This window comes from Stegostoma tigrinum, chromosome 40, assembly GCF_030684315.1.
Source record: "Stegostoma tigrinum isolate sSteTig4 chromosome 40, sSteTig4.hap1, whole genome shotgun sequence".
Lineage (NCBI taxonomy): Eukaryota > Metazoa > Chordata > Chondrichthyes > Orectolobiformes > Stegostomatidae > Stegostoma > Stegostoma tigrinum.
Genome location: NC_081393.1, coordinates 16028661 through 16046800, shown reverse-complemented (window position 1 = coordinate 16046800; position 18140 = coordinate 16028661). Strand labels below are relative to the sequence as shown.

At 46.3% G+C, this 18140-nt stretch overlaps 1 protein-coding gene across 5 annotated transcripts in view; it reads left to right on the top strand.

Annotated features, from left to right (window-relative positions):
* plat (plasminogen activator, tissue) overlaps positions 1 to 17240 on the top strand; it is a 47807-nt gene extending 30567 nt beyond the window's left edge. For 3 of the 5 annotated variants that reach the window (XM_048522838.2, XM_048522837.2, XM_048522839.2), the window contains exons 4-14: positions 1370 to 1501; positions 3426 to 3536; positions 3640 to 3814; positions 4601 to 4692; positions 4942 to 5116; positions 5376 to 5470; positions 5837 to 6035; positions 8280 to 8419; positions 14527 to 14667; positions 14773 to 14921; positions 15537 to 17240. In XM_048522838.2, the coding sequence (XP_048378795.1) occupies positions 1370 to 1501; positions 3426 to 3536; positions 3640 to 3814; positions 4601 to 4692; positions 4942 to 5116; positions 5376 to 5470; positions 5837 to 6035; positions 8280 to 8419; positions 14527 to 14667; positions 14773 to 14921; positions 15537 to 15698 (1571 nt within the window). In that variant the 3' untranslated portion in view covers positions 15699 to 17240. The remainder of the gene's footprint in view (positions 1 to 1369; positions 1502 to 3425; positions 3537 to 3639; positions 3815 to 4600; positions 4693 to 4941; positions 5117 to 5375; positions 5471 to 5836; positions 6036 to 8279; positions 8420 to 14526; positions 14668 to 14772; positions 14922 to 15536) is intronic. The other 2 variants (XM_059641047.1, XM_059641046.1) reach the window with 2 other exon arrangements.
* The last annotated feature ends 900 nt before the right edge of the window (positions 17241 to 18140 follow it).

The following is an 18140-nucleotide window of genomic DNA, read 5'->3' as shown; positions in this document are numbered from 1 at the left end:
TTTCTATAGATAAATCCTGTTACTCGCGCTGAATGCTTGTGTAAGAAGCATGTGAGCCCATGTGGTAATGTTATTCTCTGCTGGGCCTTAACTCCTCTGCACATGCTCCACTGCCAGCTGCATTTCCTGATAACAGAATCTTAGCAATCAGGTCATCTGTGCTCAGTTACGTACAACAAGAGCACAACTTTTCCCTGGTAACTGTGCAGCATGGATACTGCTTCTCTCCACATGTTTGTGTAAAAGTCCCTGTGGTCATGAAATGTTTGATCTCAGTTTCAAAGGGGGTAAAGCCTCAATTACTGTGAACTGTGCTGCCTGGCTGTGGGCAGAACTTGGGAACCATTTTACTTGCAGCAAATTCCCACCACCAGCTGTGAGAGTAAAGATTAGTCGATTGGGCTTTTTGATGGTGTGGTTGTGGAAGGTATGTTGGTCAGGACCATGGGAAAACTTGTCCTTTCCAACAGTCTGAATTACTGAGATAGGTTTTAATATCTTGTCCCTGCCAATGTTGCAGTGCACCAAAAGTCCACCCTCACTACTGGTGTGTGATATTCCCCCTCAGTCAGAACTGAGGAAGGGTCACCAGACCCAAAATGTTGACTCTGATTTTTTTTCAGACCTGCTGAGCTTTTCCAGCAACTTCTGTTTTGTTCCTGATTTACAGCATTCGTAGTGCTTTTGGTTTTTATAATGGATCAACATTCCTTTTTAACTACCCTAATAATGGTAAGGCATTTTTCAGCATTGCATTCCGCTGATGCTGCAGCCCCTCCAACAGTGCCTTTACTCCCTCCATATTGCCCACCTGACGTGCTGTGCACTTTCTACATTATTCCTTCACTAGAACTGTGCTCCCTCCATGCTGCCTGTCTCAATAGTTTGACTGGAAGTAACCTTCAAAAAAAAATTAGAGCCGTGGCTTTCAAGAGTGAAATTAGGGTGGTCAGTTATCACAACTGCAAAATGGCAATTGATGCCAGATGAAATGATGTTTTTAAATCAGAGTTCTAGATTCTTTTTATTCACAGGTGTGAAGGGACATGAAGCAAAAGAAGATCTTTGGGTTTAGGTCACATTTATGATTTCATTGATTGAGGGGGTCAATGATTATATTCTGTTCCAATTCCCTTCCACTGATTTACCTTGAGTGTCTAACAACATTAAAGTGTGTGATAGAAATGCCTTTTAAGGTAGCTAGTTTTGTTATGTGTTCATTGTTGTGATATTGAACTTGGCTGTGCCTTCAGTCACCATGTCGAACTGGTCCTAACATGCCTGTAACCTCTCAATATGTGCTTACAACTCAGCCCATTGTGAAATCTTCAGTGCCAACAGATTTCCTTTTTTCATATGACTGTTTTAGGACATTGCGTGAGCTCGGCTGGCTCGGTTTTTCACCTGCATGGCGATACGTGGCTGCAGATTGAGGGACGACAAATTCAGTACTGCCGCTGTGACCGGTCTAGGATTCGCTGCCACAGGGTACCTGTACGAGGTGTGTGTATGCATGTGTGTGTGTGAGCAGAACCACGCTCTGCTGTTTCGATCAGCATCTCAATTTACTGAAACTTTTGAGTCATCAAGGGCTGATCATTACACTTCATTAATAAAGAGAAAGTATCGTTTTCACTCCCTAAATTGGTGTCACAACCTGAGATGCTGCTTGGCCTGCTGTGTTCATCCAACACTACACCTTATTATCCCTGCCCTTCTATCCCACTCCAGCTAGAGAAGATAATTCCATCCCCAGTCTACCACAGTCTGCAATGACATTGCAAGGTGGATTCCAGGGGAGTGTTTCCACGTATGGGGGAGAAATAAATCTAGAGACTATCAACATAAAATAGCCCTCAAGAAATCCAGTCACTATGACAGGAAATAGTTGAAGTGAGTCATATCGCTGTAGTTAAAGGGAAGAAGCATAGGAACATGACAAGGGAGAAAGAGCTAGAAGGTTTTGCCGATAGAGCATAAATACCGCCAAAGACTGTTTGAGCTGAACGGCATGTCTCTATGCTGTACATTCTGTGGATCCTTCAAAAAGTGACTGCTGATTCTCCTCACTCGAGATATCAGGTGCTGTGTGTGAAGGGAAGATTACTGCCCAAATTACTGTCACGCCTAGAATAATCTTTCCTCACCATGTTCCTGCAGTCTTGATCCTCTTTCCAACATTCGGTCATCCATTTCATCCAGTATTTCTGTAAATAAACAGCATTCAGAGCTGTTTTCTGTCCTCAATTCAAGACCTACTCTTAGACAATCAGCTGATTTGATTCAACCAAAATCCCCTCTCACCAGTCCAGTTACCTACTCCTCTAATAAGTAACTACTGTCTGGAGCCCTTCCAAACAAATGACAACAGAGGCTGCGTGTTCAAATCATAGAAAGAGTAGGGGAGAGGATAAAATATTTTTTTGGAGTTACTGAAAGTTATTCCACTAAGGACAAAAAGCAGTTTTTGTGCCTCACACTCAGTTTAGTTTTGAAGACAGTCATGGAGTCATACAGCACGGAAAGAGACTCTTTGGTCAACGTGTCCGCACTGACCAGACATTCCAATCTGGCCTCGACGCATTTGATTCATATCCCTCTAAACGCTTCCTATCCATATACCCACCCAGATGCCTTTTAAATGTTGCAATTGTACCAGCCTCCACCACTTCCCCCTTGTTCTTGTTCCATATACGCACCACCCTCTGTTGGAAAAGTTGCCTTCAGGTCCTTTTTAAATCTTTCCTGCTGCAGCCTAAAACAAGACAGCAGAGGATTAAGGTGAGAGGGGAAAGATGAGTTTGTGAATAGGAAGAAATTGGAGGGATAGGGGCTAAATGCTGGCAAATGGGAGAAGATTTATTCAAGATATCAATCTGGTTATCTGGTCAGCATGGACAATTTGGATAGAAGGGTCTGTTTCTACGGTGTATATCTTTTTAATCTTGTATGCCCTATAGCTTTGCCAACCCAACCACCACCCCACCCTAACCTCTGAAAAAAGGCCTTGGTTATTTGCCCAATCCATGTCCCACAATTTTATAGATCTGTCTAAGATTACCCTTCTGACTCCGATGCTCCAGAGAAAATAGCCACAGCCTGTTCAGCCTCTCTCTATAACTCATCTCAAACCCTCCAGTCTCAGCAACATTCATGTAGATCTTTTCTGCACCCTTTCAAGTTTAACATCATCCTTCCTATAGAACGGTGACCACAATTGAATGAAGTATTCGAAAAGTGGCCTTACCAATGTCTTGTACAGCCACAACATGACATCCTAACTCCTGTACTCAATGTTCTGACCAGTGAAGGCAATATGGACACTCAGTCAGAGGTAATTTTTGAGTGCTGCATTGCTGATGGGGTGGAGTGGTGGGGTTAACTGAGAGCGTACTGACTGATGACAGTGTTTATTACCCTCACAGATTGCACCCAGAACAAGTGCTACAGTGGCGGAATATGTCGCCAGGCCCTTTACTCTCAGCACTACGTGTGTGAGTGCCAAGCTGGTTACAGTGGTCAGCTATGTGAGTTTGGTAAGTGATGTTGACCAGCTCTTTGCTGGACTTTCCTGCAACCCAGACTATTCTTTACGTTTTCCCACCAATCTGACCCCGCTTCCGGTCTCTTGAATTGCAGACACCAAAGCGCAGTGTTACCAGGATCGAGGAACTGGATATCGAGGAACCTGGAGTATCACCCGCTCTGGGGCAAAGTGCCTGAACTGGAATTCAACAGCTGTGTCCCGCACTCGTTACAACGGCCGCAGGCCAGACGCCCAGCAAATGGGGCTTGGGAATCACAATTACTGCAGGTACAAGACATTTGAAGAAAGAAAAACTTGCATTAATACAGCAACTTGCATCACCTGAAGGCATCCCAGAAGCCTCTACACCAAAAAAAAATTTTTACAGAGTTCATTTTGTGTGGAAGGAAACATTCAGATCAAATTGCTCACAACAAGATACCATTAACAGTGTTGTATTTATGACTAGCTGTAGTATCAGTTTTAATATTATTGCCTGAGGAATTAACTTTGATAAGAGAATTCCCTATTCTTCTTCCAAATAGATTTTTTTTTAATGTCTTGATAGGGCAGTCAGGGTCTGGATTTGACTTCTCACCTCTGACATTGCAGCATTCCCTCTACAAAGCTTCAAAACTGTCAGCTAGGATTACATGCTAAGGTGTCCAGAGTGAGATTTGAACCTAAAACTAATTTAAGAGTTGAGAGTCCGACACAATGAGCTGCAGTTGGTTCTTAGTCTTTTTCACTGGCCCTTCTACTAATTATTGCTTGCAGATAATTTCTATGACCAATCTCATACTTCCCTTAAGTGGCAGCCAATCATCTGCAAACCTGGACAGTAACAGGCTGTTCTTTTACAGGACCCATCACAACTTGGCCCAACCCTCCTTTCTGTCAAACTCTCCTAATACTTCCAGCTGATTCAGCTCAAACTGAGGATGAGCATTTCTAAGGAGAGAAGGAATATTCTAACACAGCATGAGTCAGACCTTACCTCAATGTGTTCAATGTGTCTGTTTCTTCACCTTTTTTCTCTTTGTTAATATATGCATCTTTCTTTCTTCTTTGCAGGAACCCTGACAATGACACAGTGCCCTGGTGCCATGTCTACAATGGCCATATCCTGACCTGGGACAAGTGCAGCATTTCTGCCTGCCCAAAGGGTAAGTCTCTCCTGTTACATCTCCCAGAGCAATCACTGCCTGTTGCCCTTTGTCTGTTTGGGTGATGTCCAGGAAAATCCCCAGCTCCCTATTGCGCCCTCACAATGTCCCACTTTCTCTTTTTACATTGCCTGTAATGACACTCTCCTTGCAGTCAAAGAGATAGTGGCTCAGACGTCTGTACAGGAGTTTTACAGTCCAAACAGCAACTGTGCTATTATTATTAACCAGGTTTCTGTTTGATGGTAGATCACAGCTCCGAGTGCTACACCAAAACTGGGGCAGATTATCGCGGAACCAGAAGTTACTCGCAATCTGGGAGTCGTTGTCTCAACTGGGATTCTGAAGCAGTCCGCCACAAGCCACATAATGCATGGGTACACAATGCCCACCACTTAGGGTTGGGAAGCCACAGTCACTGCAGGTATAACTCTGAGAAAACAGTTAAATTCTTCTCTCTCTCCCTTTACTGACTCACGCAAATTATCTAAGTTTGTAGCTATTAGTCTGTATGATTTTTCCCTTATTGACTGGTCTGTGCTAAAAGTGCATTTCCGCATTCACAGACACTCTTCTCGCTCACCAGTAACCCCGTGTCAGCTCACCGACACTTGCAGTTCCATCACCAATTTCATGTCTGTTCACTGACACTCTGACAATGTTTGTTTCTGTTCTCATTCCAGGAATCCAGATCAAGATTTCAAGCCTTGGTGCTTCATTATGAAAGGAAGAAAAGTCACTTGGGAATACTGCAACATCAAGCAGTGCATTTCATCAGGTGAGAATTGCACTCTGACCTAAACTCTGTTTATGTGGACACATAGCTACACATGCGTGCAGACACACATGAACATGCACCTCACTCTAAGCATCAATACATGCATGATAGATGAACACAACATGTACTCAGGCTGCCTCCCAATACAACTGTACATACATAGTCTGACACATATTGCTGCAGTTGCATGCACATACACACATTGACACACATGCTCATGCAAACACAGATAAGAATACATACAGACACATACATAAACAAGCATAGGCATACAGTTACAGGTGATACTGACGGTGCCCATTTTGAAATTTGAAGCAGATCATCTAATCATTTGCTTGATCATTCCTGTTTTTCCCATACATGGAGCAGGTAGCTGTGGGAAGAGAGAACCGAAAGCCATGCAGTACCGGATCCTGGGAGGAGCCACCACCGACATTACATCCCATCCTTGGCAGGCTGCAATTTTCGTCTACCAACAGAGGTCAGAGGATTATGCCTTCTTGTGTGGAGGAAGCCTGATTGATTCCTGTTGGATCCTCACAGCTGCTCACTGCCTCCAGCTCAGGTGAGTGTAACATTGCAGTTATAGGCCTGAAAGCCTGGTTTTGCCAAGAGACCTCCGGCAAGCTTCAAACACAAGAGAATACAAGCCATTAAATTAATCAAAGAACAGTAGAGCACGGGAACAGGGCCTTTGATTCTAGACTGTGCCAATCCATTGTGGAGCTGGAGGAACACAGTAGGTCAGGCAGCATCAAAGGGACAGGAAAGTTGATGTTTTGGGTCAGATCTTCATCAGAACTGACCCAAAACATAGACTTTGCTGTTCCTCTTCTGCCTGACCTGCTGTGTTCCTCCAGCTCCTCACTGTGACTCTGACTTCACTCTCTGCAGTTCTTATTCTCCCTGTGCCAATACATGATGTCTTTAAAAACTAAAATCCTTTTGCATCTATGCTAACCCTCTATTCCCTATCTATTAATATATCTGTTAAGATGTCTTTTGAATGTTGCTGTTGTATCCACCTCCACCATCTCCTCTGGAAGTGCATTCCAGGCACTTGCCATCCTGTGTGTAAAGAAGCTTGCCTCTCACATCTCCTTTAAACTTAAGATAACAAGGTGTAGAGTTGGATGAACACAGCAGGCCAAGCAGCATCAGAGGAGCAGGAAGGCTGACTTTTCGGGCCTAGACCCTTCTTCAGAAAATTTTCTGAAGAAGGGTCTAGGCCGGAAACGTCAGCCTTCCTGCCCCTCTGATGCTGCTTGGCCTGTTGTGTTCATTCAACTCTACACCTTGTTATCTCAGATTCTCCAGCATCTGCAGTTCCTACTATCTCTGAAACTATCTCTTTAAACTCCTTTAAACTGAACCCCTTTTACCTTAAACCTATGTCCTCTCATAAGTGACATTTCTACCCAGGAAAAAGATTATGACTATCTATTCTGTCCATGCCTTTCATAATTTTATATCCAGTCATTCCTCATCCTTTCACATTCAGCTGAAAACAAACCAAGTTTGTCCAATCTTTTCTCATAGCTAAAACTCTCTAAACCAGACAACATCCCGATAAGCCACTTCTATACCCTGTCCTAAGCCTCCATACCCTTCTGGTAGTGTGACAACCAGAACTGTACACGATATTTCAAATGTGACCAAACTTTAAAATTTTGCACAGCTGCAGTATTAGTATCTTTTAAGGTAGAATGAGACAAAACCTAAAGTGCTTTGCAAAAACAAAACAACATGCAAAAGTGAACAAATTTATCTTCACAAAGAACTTTTCTTTCTATTCATTCATGGAATGTGAACATCACTGACTAGGTTAGGATCTATTACCCCTGTCTGTATTTGCCTAAGAGCAGTGAATTTAATCACTTTTTTTCTGGGTCTGGACTCACATGTACGTCAGACTGGTTAAGAATGTTAAATTTCCCTTCCATGATTCTATTGGATATTTACAACAATCAGCAGCGTCGCTCCATATAATTGTTTTTAGGCCTGTTTTGTCTTCAAGATTTTTACTGAATCCATTTGTGAAGATAAATTTGTTCACTTTTTTTGCATGTGTTTTGTTTTTGCAAAACACCTTTGTTTCACATCTACCATTGTGGGATTTGAAACTGCAGCCCTAAGAAGTTAACCGAGGAGCTCGTAACATTAAAACTAGGCCACTACATCCCCCTTTGATAACCCTGAATCCCAAAGCACTTTGAAATTCATGAGTATTTCTGAACTGTTGTAATAGGCACGGAAGCCAATCTGTGCGTAGCAAGACCTCACAGCAACAAGATGAGGAGTTCTGAGGAAGGATCACCAGACCCGAAACGTTAACTCTGATTTTTTTTTTAATCCTTCACTGATGCTGCCAGACCTGCTGAGCTTTTCCAGCAACTTCTGCTTTTGTTCCTGAATTATAGCATTTACAGTTCTTTTGGTTTTTAGGAAGACCAGGTTCCTTTTTATGATACCTTTTTGAGGGGATAAATACTGGGGCAAACTTCAGTGTTCTTGTTTGAAAAAGTGGAATTTATTTTCCTATCCTCCCAACAGAGGCATTCCATCTGGTCGTTTCTTTCCTTGTTACTAATGCTGGTAAGAGGATCCAGTGTACGCATGGAGCCAAAATCACCCACAAACCTTGGAGAAATAACTGAGTCCATAATCTCTACTAGCCTGCCCGATGGTTAGGTTTATCATACAGATTGTTCTCCAATTACCCTGCCTTCTCTCTTTTGAGCTCGTTCTGAGAATACATAGGTAGCTGATGATAGAACTACTTTTAAGTGTCTCACTTTGCTTCTTAAAGCAGTTTGAAGCCAAAACAGATCAAAGTGATCATGGGGAGAACATTCCGAAAAGAGGCATCCGCTGATGACCAGATACTGGACGTGGAACAGTACTTTGTTCACAAGGAGTTTGATGCTGATACTTACAATCACGACATTGGTATGACGCTGATATGATCTCTTTGTAATAATGTTTCCCTGCTGAAATCATTTCCTCCGTATGCAGACCATATGCAGTGATAGGGTTAGGGTTAACATCCGTTAACTTCTGTCCACATCAGCAAGCAAAATACTGAGTGAGGGAATGGCTAAGGCAATCTTGTTTCCAAGGTTTGATGTATAGGCTATTCTGCAGCAGTTATTGGGGATGATGCCGATACTTATAGGAGATTATTACAATGACTTGCAGCCTGTGCGCTGTTAGATCAGAGGACAGCAAGTGAGGTCACAACAGTGTGTATCAGGGGGATCTTTTACTGTTCATTATTAGCTCTCCCGTTCCACAGATGTACACAGATCCTTGAAAGCAACAGAACAGGTCAATAGTATCAGAGATAATGGGAACTGCAGATGCTGGAGAATTCCAAGATAATAAAATGTGAGGCTGGATGAACACAGCAGGCCAAGCAGCATCTCAGGAGCACAAAAGCTGACGTTTCGGGCCTAGACCCTTCATCAGAGAGGGGGATGGGGAGAGGGAACTGGAATAAATAGGGAGAGAGGGGGAGGCGGACCGAAGATGGAGAGTAAAGAAGATAGGTGGAGAGAGTATAGGTGGGGAGGTAGGGAGGGGATAGGTCAGTCCAGGGAAGACGGACCAAGGAGGTGGGATGAGGTTAGTAGGTAGCTGGGGGTGCGGCTTGGGGTGGGAGGAAGGGATGGGTGAGAGGAAGAACCGGTTAGGGAGGCAGAGACAGGTTAGACTGGTTTTGGGATGCAGTGGGTGGGGGGGAAGAGCTGGGCTGGTTGTGTGGTGCAGTGGGGGGAGGGGACGAACAGGGCTGGTTTAGGGATACAGTAGGGGAAGGGGAGATTTTGAAACTGGTGAAGTCCACATTGATAACATATGGCTGCAGGGTTCCCAGGCGGAATATGAGTTGCTGTTCCTGCAACCTTTGGGTGGCATCATTGTGGCACTGCAGGAGGCCCATGATGGACATGTCCTCTAGAGAATGGGAGGGGGAGTGGAAATGGTTTGCGACTGGGAGGTGCAGTTGTTTGTTGCGAACTAAGCGGAGGTGTTCTGCAAAGCGGTCCCCAAGCCTCCGCTTGGTTTCCCCAATGTAGAGGAAGCCGCACGGGGTACAGTGGATGCAGTATACCACATTGGCAGATGTGCAGGTGAACCTCTGCTTAATGTGGAATGTCATCTTGGGGCCTGGGATAGGGGTGAGGGAGGAGGTGTGGGGACAAGTGTAGCATTTCCTGCGGTTGCAGGGGAAGGTGCCGGGTGTGGTGGCGTTGGAGGGCAGTGTGGAGCGAACAAGGGAGTCACGGAGAGAGTGGTCTCTCCGGAAAGCAGACAGGGGAGGGGATGTAAAAATGTCTTGGGTGGTGGGGTCGGATTGTAAATGGCGGAAGTGTCGGAGGATGATGCGTTGTATCCGGAGGTTGGTAGGGTGGTGTGTGAGAACGAGCGGGATCCTCTTAGGGCGGTTGTGGCGGGGGCGGGGTGTGAGGGATGTGTTGCGGGAAATACGGGAGACGCGGTCAAGGGCGTTCTCGATCACTGTGGGGGGGAAGTTGTGGTCCTTAAAGAACTTGGACATCTGGGATGTGCGGGAGTGGAATGTCTTATCGTGGGAGCAGATGCGGCGGAGGCGGAGGAATTGGGAATAGGGGATGGAATTTTTGCAGGAGGGTGGGTGGGAGGAGGTGTATTCTAGGTAGATGTGGGAGTCGGTGGGCTTGAAATGGGCATCAGTTACAAGCTGGTTGCCTGAGATGGAGACTGAGAGGTCCAGGAAGGTGAGGGATGTGCTGGAGATGGCCCAGGTGAACTGAAGGTTGGGGTGGAAGGTGTTGGTGAAGTGGATGAACTGTTCGAGCTCCTCTGGGGAGCAAGAGGCGGCGCCGATACAGTCATCAATGTACCGGAGGAAGAGGTGGGGTTTTGGGCCTGTGTAGGTGCGGAAGAGGGACTGTTCCACGTAACCTACAAAGAGGCAGGCATAGCTGGGGCCCATGCGGGTTCCCATGGCCACCCCCTTAGTCTGTAGGAAGTGGGAGGAGTCAAAAGAGAAGTTGATGAGTGTGAGGACGAGTTCAGCTAGGCGGATGAGAGTGTCGGTGGAGGGGGACTGGTCGGGCCTGGGGACAGGAAGAAGCGGAGGGCCTTGAGGCCATCTCCATGCGGAATGCAGGTGTACAGGGACTGGACGTCCATGGTGAATATGAGGTGTTGGGGACCATGGAATTGGAAGTCCTGGAGGAGGTGGAGGGCGTGGGTGGTGTCACGGACGTAGGTGGGGAGTTCCTGGACCAAAGGGGAGAAAATGGAGTCCAGATAGGTGGAGATGAGTTCGGTGGGGCAGGAGCAGGCTGAGACAATGGGTCGACCAGGGCAGGCAGGTTTGTGGATTTTGGGAAGGAGATGGAAACGGGCCGTGCGGGGTTGGGGAACAATGAGGTTGGAGGCTGTGGGTGGGAGGTCCCCTGAGGTGATGAGGTCGTGAATGGTGTTGGAGATGATGGTTTGGTGCTCGGGTGTGGGGTCATGATCGAGGAGGCGGTAGGAGGTGGTGTCGGAGAGTTGGCGTCTGGCCTCGGCGATGTAGATGTCAGTGCGCCATACTGCCACTGCGCCACGGAGGGCTGCCTGTTCTGCGGGGGAGAGGTTGGAGTGGGTGAGAGGGGTGGAGAGGTTGAGGCGGTTAATGTCTCGACGGCAGTTGGAGATGAAGAGGTCAAGGGAGGGTAGGAGGCCTGGGGGTGGTGTCCAGGAGGAGGACTTGTGTTGGAAGCGGGTGAAGGGGTCAGTGGAAGGAGGGTTAGGTTCCCGGTTGAAGAAGTAGGCATGGAGGCGAAGACGGCGGAAAAACTGCTCTATGTCCAGCCGTGACTGGTATTCGTTGATGTGTGGTTGTAGGGGGACAAAGGTGAGCCCCTTGCTAAGGACTGACCGTTCGTCCTCAGTCAGTGGGAGGTCTGGGGGGAAGGTGAAGATGCGGCAGGGCTCAGTGTGGCTGTCTCCTCTGCGGTTGCTGGCTGTGGAGGTTGTGGGCGGAGCGATGAGGTCATCGGCCGTGGGCGGGTTTCCGTCGGCCGTGGACCACCCGCCGCCATTGACCATGAGGACACGGCCGGAGACCCCACCGATGACGTCACATCCGCCTCCGCCGGCCACAGAACTTCCGGAACCGCTGCTGCAGTCAGCACCTCCACGTCCAGGTACAACACCCCACACACCACCCTCACCGCAGCTGCTGCCGGCGGAACCCCGCCCACGGCCGACGCCGGCGGAACCCCGCCCACGGCCGACGCCGGCGAAACCCCGCCCACGGCCGACGACCTCATGGTCATGGGCCGCAGCTATGCCTGCCTCTTTGTAGGTTACGTGGAACAGTCCCTCTTCCGCACCTACACAGGCCCCAAACCCCACCTCTTCCTCCGGTACATTGATGACTGTATCGGCGCCGCCTCTTGCTCCCCAGAGGAGCTCGAACAGTTCATCCACTTCACCAACACCTTCCACCCCAACCTTCAGTTCACCTGGGCCATCTCCAGCACATCCCTCACCTTCCTGGACCTCTCAGTCTCCATCTCAGGCAACCAGCTTGAAACTGATGTCCATTTCAAGCCCACCGACTCCCACAGCTACCTAGAATACACCTCCTCCCTCCCACCCTCCTGCAAAAATTCCATCCCCTATTCCCAATTCCTCTGCCTCCGCCGCATCTGCTCCCACGATAAGACATTCCACTCCCACACATCCCAGAAGTCCAAGTTCTTTAAGGACCGCAACTTTCTCCCCACAGTGATCGAGAACGCCCTTGACCGCGTCTCCCGTATTTCCCGCAACACATCCCTCACACCCCGCCCCCGCCACAACCGCCCTAAGAGGATCCCCCTCGTTCTCACACACCACCCTACCAACCTCCAGATACAACGCATCATCCTCCGACACTTCCGCCATTTACAATCCGACCCCACCACCCAAGACATTTTTCCATCCCCTCCCCTGTCTGCTTTCCGGAGAGACCACTCTCTCCATGACTCCCTTGTTCGCTCCACACTGCCCTCCAACCCCACCACACCCGGCACCTTCCCCTGCAACTGCAGGAAATGCTACACTTTCCCCCACACCTCCTCCCTCACCCCTATCCCAGGCCCCAAGTTGACATTCCACATTAAGCAGAGGTTCACCTGCACGTCTGCCAGCGTGGTATACTGCATCCACTGTACCCGGTGCGGCTTCCTCTTCATTGGGGAAACCAAGCGGAGGCTTGGGGACCGCTTTGCAGAACACCTCCGCTCAGTTCGCAACAAACAACTGCACCTCCCAGTCGCAAACCATTTCCACTCCCCCTCCCATTCTCTAGATGACATGTCCATCATGGGCCTCCTGCAGTGCCACAATGATGCCACCCGAAGGTTGCAGGAACAGCAACTCATATTCCGCCTGGGAACCCTGCAGCCATATGTTATCAATGTGGACTTCACCAGTTTCAAAATCTCCCCTTCCCCTACTGCATTCCTAAACCAGCCCAGTTCGTCCCCTCCCCCCCACTGCACCACACAACCAGCCCAGCTCTTCCCCCCCACCCACTGCATCCCAAAGCCAGTCTAACCTGTCTCTGCCTCCCTAACCGGTTCTTCCTCTCATCCATCCCTTCCTCCCACCCCAAGCCGCACCCCCAGCTACCTACTAACCTCATCCCACCTCCTTGACCTGTCCGTCTTCCCTGGACTGACCTATCCCCTCCCTACCTCCCCACCTATACTCTCTCCACCTATCTTCTTTACTCTCCATCTTCGGTCCGCCTCCCCCTCTCTCCCGATTTTATTCCAGTTCCCTCTCCCCATCCCCCTCTCTGATGAAGGGTCTAGGCCCGAAACGTCAGCTTTTGTGCTCCTGAGAACAGGTCAATAAACTGGTTAAGAAGGCCGATTGGGTTTTCTGCATTTATTAGTCAAAGCATTGAATACAGGATCAGTGAGGTTATAATCAAACTGTGTATAATGTTAGTTAGGCACAACTTGGGTACTGTGCAAAACTAGCCGCAATACTATAAGAAGGAAGTGATTGCACTGTAGAGAGTGCAGAGGAGATTCACCAGGATGTCGACTGGGCTGGAGTATTTCGGCTCTGAAGAGAGATTAGATAGGTGGACGATTAGAGTAGAAAAAGTTGAGGGGGCATCTGAGGTGTATCAGGTTATTAAGGACATAGGTAAAAATGTCTCCCATTAGAGGAATCAATAAAAGGGAGCATAGATACATAGTAAAGGGCATGAAGTTTAAAGGTGGAACTCATTGCCTGACAGTAGAGGTGGAAACCATCACAATATTTAAGTATTTAGACAATCACTTGAAGTGCCACAGCACACAAAGCCATGAGCCAAGTGTTGAGAAATGGGACTAGTGTAGATAGATCCTTGATGAACCAAGTGGAGATGATGATCCGAAGGGCCTTTATCTATGCTGTAAAACTCTTATTACACAACAAATATCTTTAGAATGGTGACTGCAGTGTCTGAGATGAGGAACATCAGATGGTGCAGATGTTCACATTCTTGAGCCTGCTCTGCTATTCAGTAAGATCATGGCTGATTGAGGCCTGAACTCCACTTTCTTGCCTGGCTCCTTGTAACCCTTCAATACCTTGTTGATCAAAAATCTGAATATTCCAATGTTGAGTACATTTAATGATCCAAGCTCCATTGCTGTCTTGGAGACAGTACTTTGAAGGTTAATAATCCAATGAGAAAATTCCATTTTAAGTTGAGAGTTCCTTTATTCTGAAACAGTGGCTGCTCGTTTTAAATTCTGTCATGAGCGATAACATCCCGTCAACATTTATCAAGTCAAGCCACCTCTGTATCTTGTATGTTTTAACATGATCATCTTTCATTTTTTAAAATTCCACTGGTAAGAGGCCCATCCTGTTCAACTATGTGACAAACTCATCAGGAATCAGTCCTTCAATAATGGCCTCCGTTCAGGACAGCAAATGCTGACAGCAGCTGAGATGGGGGAAGACCATTTTTAACTGCATGGCCTTGACCATTGCTGAACTTTCTCTTCCTTCTGCCTGTCCTCTTCCAGCTCTGATCAAACTCCAATCAAAGCGTGGCCAATGTGCCAAGATAACTCGTTATGTTCGTACAGTGTGTTTACCATGGGAGAAGCAGCAGCTGCCTGATTGGACTGAGTGTGAGATCTCTGGATATGGCAAACAAGAGGAATGTAAGTCTACCTCTTGATTTTTGTTTTTGTACGTTTGTCTTGATGGGAGAGTGGTTTTAATGGTGACATTCCCTGATGTTGAATTCTGACCTATGACCTCTGTAGTCTCTCCATTCTACTCTAATCACCTGAAGGAGGGGAATGTCCGTGTCTACCCATCGAACCGCTGCACTTCAGCCCATCTGCACAACCAGACAGTCACCAAAAACATGATCTGCGCTGGAGACACTCGGGGCTTTGATGATGCCTGCAAGGTGAGTAATAAGCAGCTGGAGAAAGTAACCCGAGCTCTTGATCGTCCAGGGCATTTGGCCTATCCCTAATGTTGGTGTGTTACCACTAGGTCAAGTCTGGAACTTTAAGTCACTGATGGCAAGCTACTCTGTGTTTAAGTATCTTCCTCCCCCCCCCCCGACTAAACATCCCCAAATCTCACCTGTTTTTTTGCAAGGGACTGAGAAGGGAGCAATGCCTGAGGTGTTGTGACCTCCATTCATCTGATGATCTACTCACTCCCCAAAATCCTGGAAGAAATCTAGATTGAGCCTTACTTTAATCTTCTGCTGTCGGAAATTCACAGAATGTAATGACATGGAGAAGGAGGCCATTTAGCCTTTGGTGCCCATGTTAGCTCTTTAGGAAAGGAATCCAATTTGACACACACCTTTCTTTTTCCCATTTCCTGTTTACCTTCCAAATATGCAAATTAAGGTTGAATCTGGTTTGGAGAGAGGAGATTTCCTCCTGTGGACTCTCCCAACCCACCCTGCTCAATATTGTTACTGTGTTCTGATCCCAGAATAATTCTGTGCCTGACTGTCTACCCTGACCCTGGCACTATAATTATTATTTTTATCATCCTCATGCAGGGAGACTCAGGAGGGCCCTTGGTCTGCCCAGTGAAGGGCCGTATGAATCTATATGGGATTATCAGTTGGGGAATTGGCTGTGGGAAACCAGGAATACCAGGTGTCTACACCAAGGTCTCTAACTACCTGGACTGGATTCGCAAACATGTGGATGAAGCCTGAGGACCAACAAGCAGCCTGAGATACAATGAGCAGCCTTTTCAACCTTTCCAACCAAAGCTGGATGATGCAAGTGTTCCCCTCCCTCAACCCCTGGTGTAAAGAGGGGACAGTGCCTGAACAGTTGCTTAGTGAGGGCACTGACCTCCCTACAGATCACTGGACAGCACATTTCCACTTGCGTTGAGAAAGACTTATACTTAGATTCTAGTATTTTCCATTGATTATCCAATGCTTTTAAAGCAATTTTTCTCTGCTTGTGCTGTAGCTGGTCCCTCTCTTGAGTTTAAGGTCTCACGTAAGGATCAGACTGATTCCTTCGAAAAAGCTGTTTCTTCTACACATGCAGACATACCACACCTTTTTTAAAAAAAATTATAGTATAATAATTTCAATAGTTTTTATTGGATGGCTAAACTGGCCATTGGCTGAGTTTCATCCATGCCAGGTCTGGTACCAGGCTAATTCTCCATTTTTGCTTCTTTCTATATTCTCTAAGTTTTTTTAAACATATGCTTGTTCCCATTGCTGCTTCTCCCTGCTCGTAACAATCAGGAGATTTATGACTTTTTTATACAGCCAGTTTTTTTTTCTAGGAATAATGTGAATTAACACCCAGTTGCAGCATCCATTTGGCGTTATGTTAGCTGTTTGTATTGCGCGCTTATTCCATTGAAGGGGTCAGTCAATGATGGAGGAGTGAGATTCCCTCTTTAATAACACTCTCTAGTCATACTCCACTGGATTCATAACCAGGCAGTAATAGTAACCCTTCATTAGTTTAATACAGGGTGTAACAATTACCTGTGTGCACTTGTGTGGTTATCTGACCAATATAGGCTTGAGTTGGACATCCCTGGCCTGCATGTCCACTTCTCCACCCTTCACTCCAAAATATCCCATGCACACAAGTTTACAGATTTGAGGAACAGGGTTGTAGTGTTGGAGGAAGTTCCATACTATATCGTCTGTCGTTCAGCAAAAAAAAAGCTTCTGTGGTGAGCTCATCTAGACGGTCCAAAAATAAATTTCCTTTCTTTGTGAAGAACCTTTTTTATGATGACAAGAGAGTAGATGTACATTAATGGCACCTTTTGTGGCCTGTGACTGTCTGCACTACACACATTTACAATGTGGTGTGTTACAGTTCACTCAGGGAGTCCGACTTTCTGTGGCAACATATGTGTCATAATCTGGAGCAACAGATAGTGATGGTAGAGTCTCCATCGTTCTTTCTGTCACATTGCTGTTGGAGAGATTTGCAGTTTGATACTCATCTATTGCCTGTTACAAATGCACAATCCCTTGGCCATCATGGCTTGGGGTGTGACATGAGCCTAGAGCTCTGTTTTAAAATCAGGGACATTAGGCAGTGTGCCACTAGACTTCCTCCCTTTCACAACCGCAGTATGTTTAGGGGAATAAAGGTTGAAGTATTTTAAGTACTCCTTTGTGCTAAAATATTTATTATTCTGTTGAATGTTCTAGATTTTTTTTGTTTTACTGGTTAATGTATGAATACATTATTTAAAGATTTTGTATTGCACAGTCAATTTTTTTTTTAAATAAAAGTTTTAACAATTTGTTTAATTTGCCCAGTTCTTGTTCACCATAAGTATGAATGACTAAGATTCCTCTAGATATTGGCAGCTGGAATATTTGTTTCATTCCTATGCCCCCTGACCAGTGTTAGGGTAAAGAAAAAAAATGTCTCAGATATGTCAGCTTTTGTGCCCCATTCTGTAAGGATCTTAGCAGTGTGAGAAATGCACGGGGAACGTGAGAGAAAAGGAGCAATTAAAGTGGAACTCTAGTGATTACGAATCACACCAACATGCTTCCCCTTCCTTTTGGGTCAAATTTTGAGACAACAATGACTGACTAGATGACATCAATAGAACTAAAATCTAAAAACAAGGAATTAGTCCTCCAGGAAGGAAAGGATAACACAACATCTTATATGTCTTGCTCTGATCACTGTTTACACGCAGTCAGTTAAAACACCATCTGTGGCTAATATTTTGGGATGCTGATCGAAAACACATGAATGGTTGAGGGAAATCAACAGCTGCAATGTTGGCTTAAGCCAGTATTTCGTGCATGACACCACGTTGGTAAAAGAGATGAAGCCAATGCTGGGGTTGGGTGCTTGGAACCTCGTGAAAAACTGATTACCACTTAAAATACCCACTTAGGAATCATTACAGAGACTATATGGCATTTTGATGGTTGGCCATAATTGTGTATTAAACATCGAACCCAGATGTGTCACAGAATCATTCTAACACAGGAGATGGACATTCAGTCCATGCTAGCTCTCATTATTAGCAAATCAGTCATCCAGCACCTGTTGGTGCCTTAAAGCCAATTTATTCATACCTTGAAGCTTAAATCATTCAACTCACATCTAATGTTCAGATATTCTTCATTTTTGGCTTGTAAGTT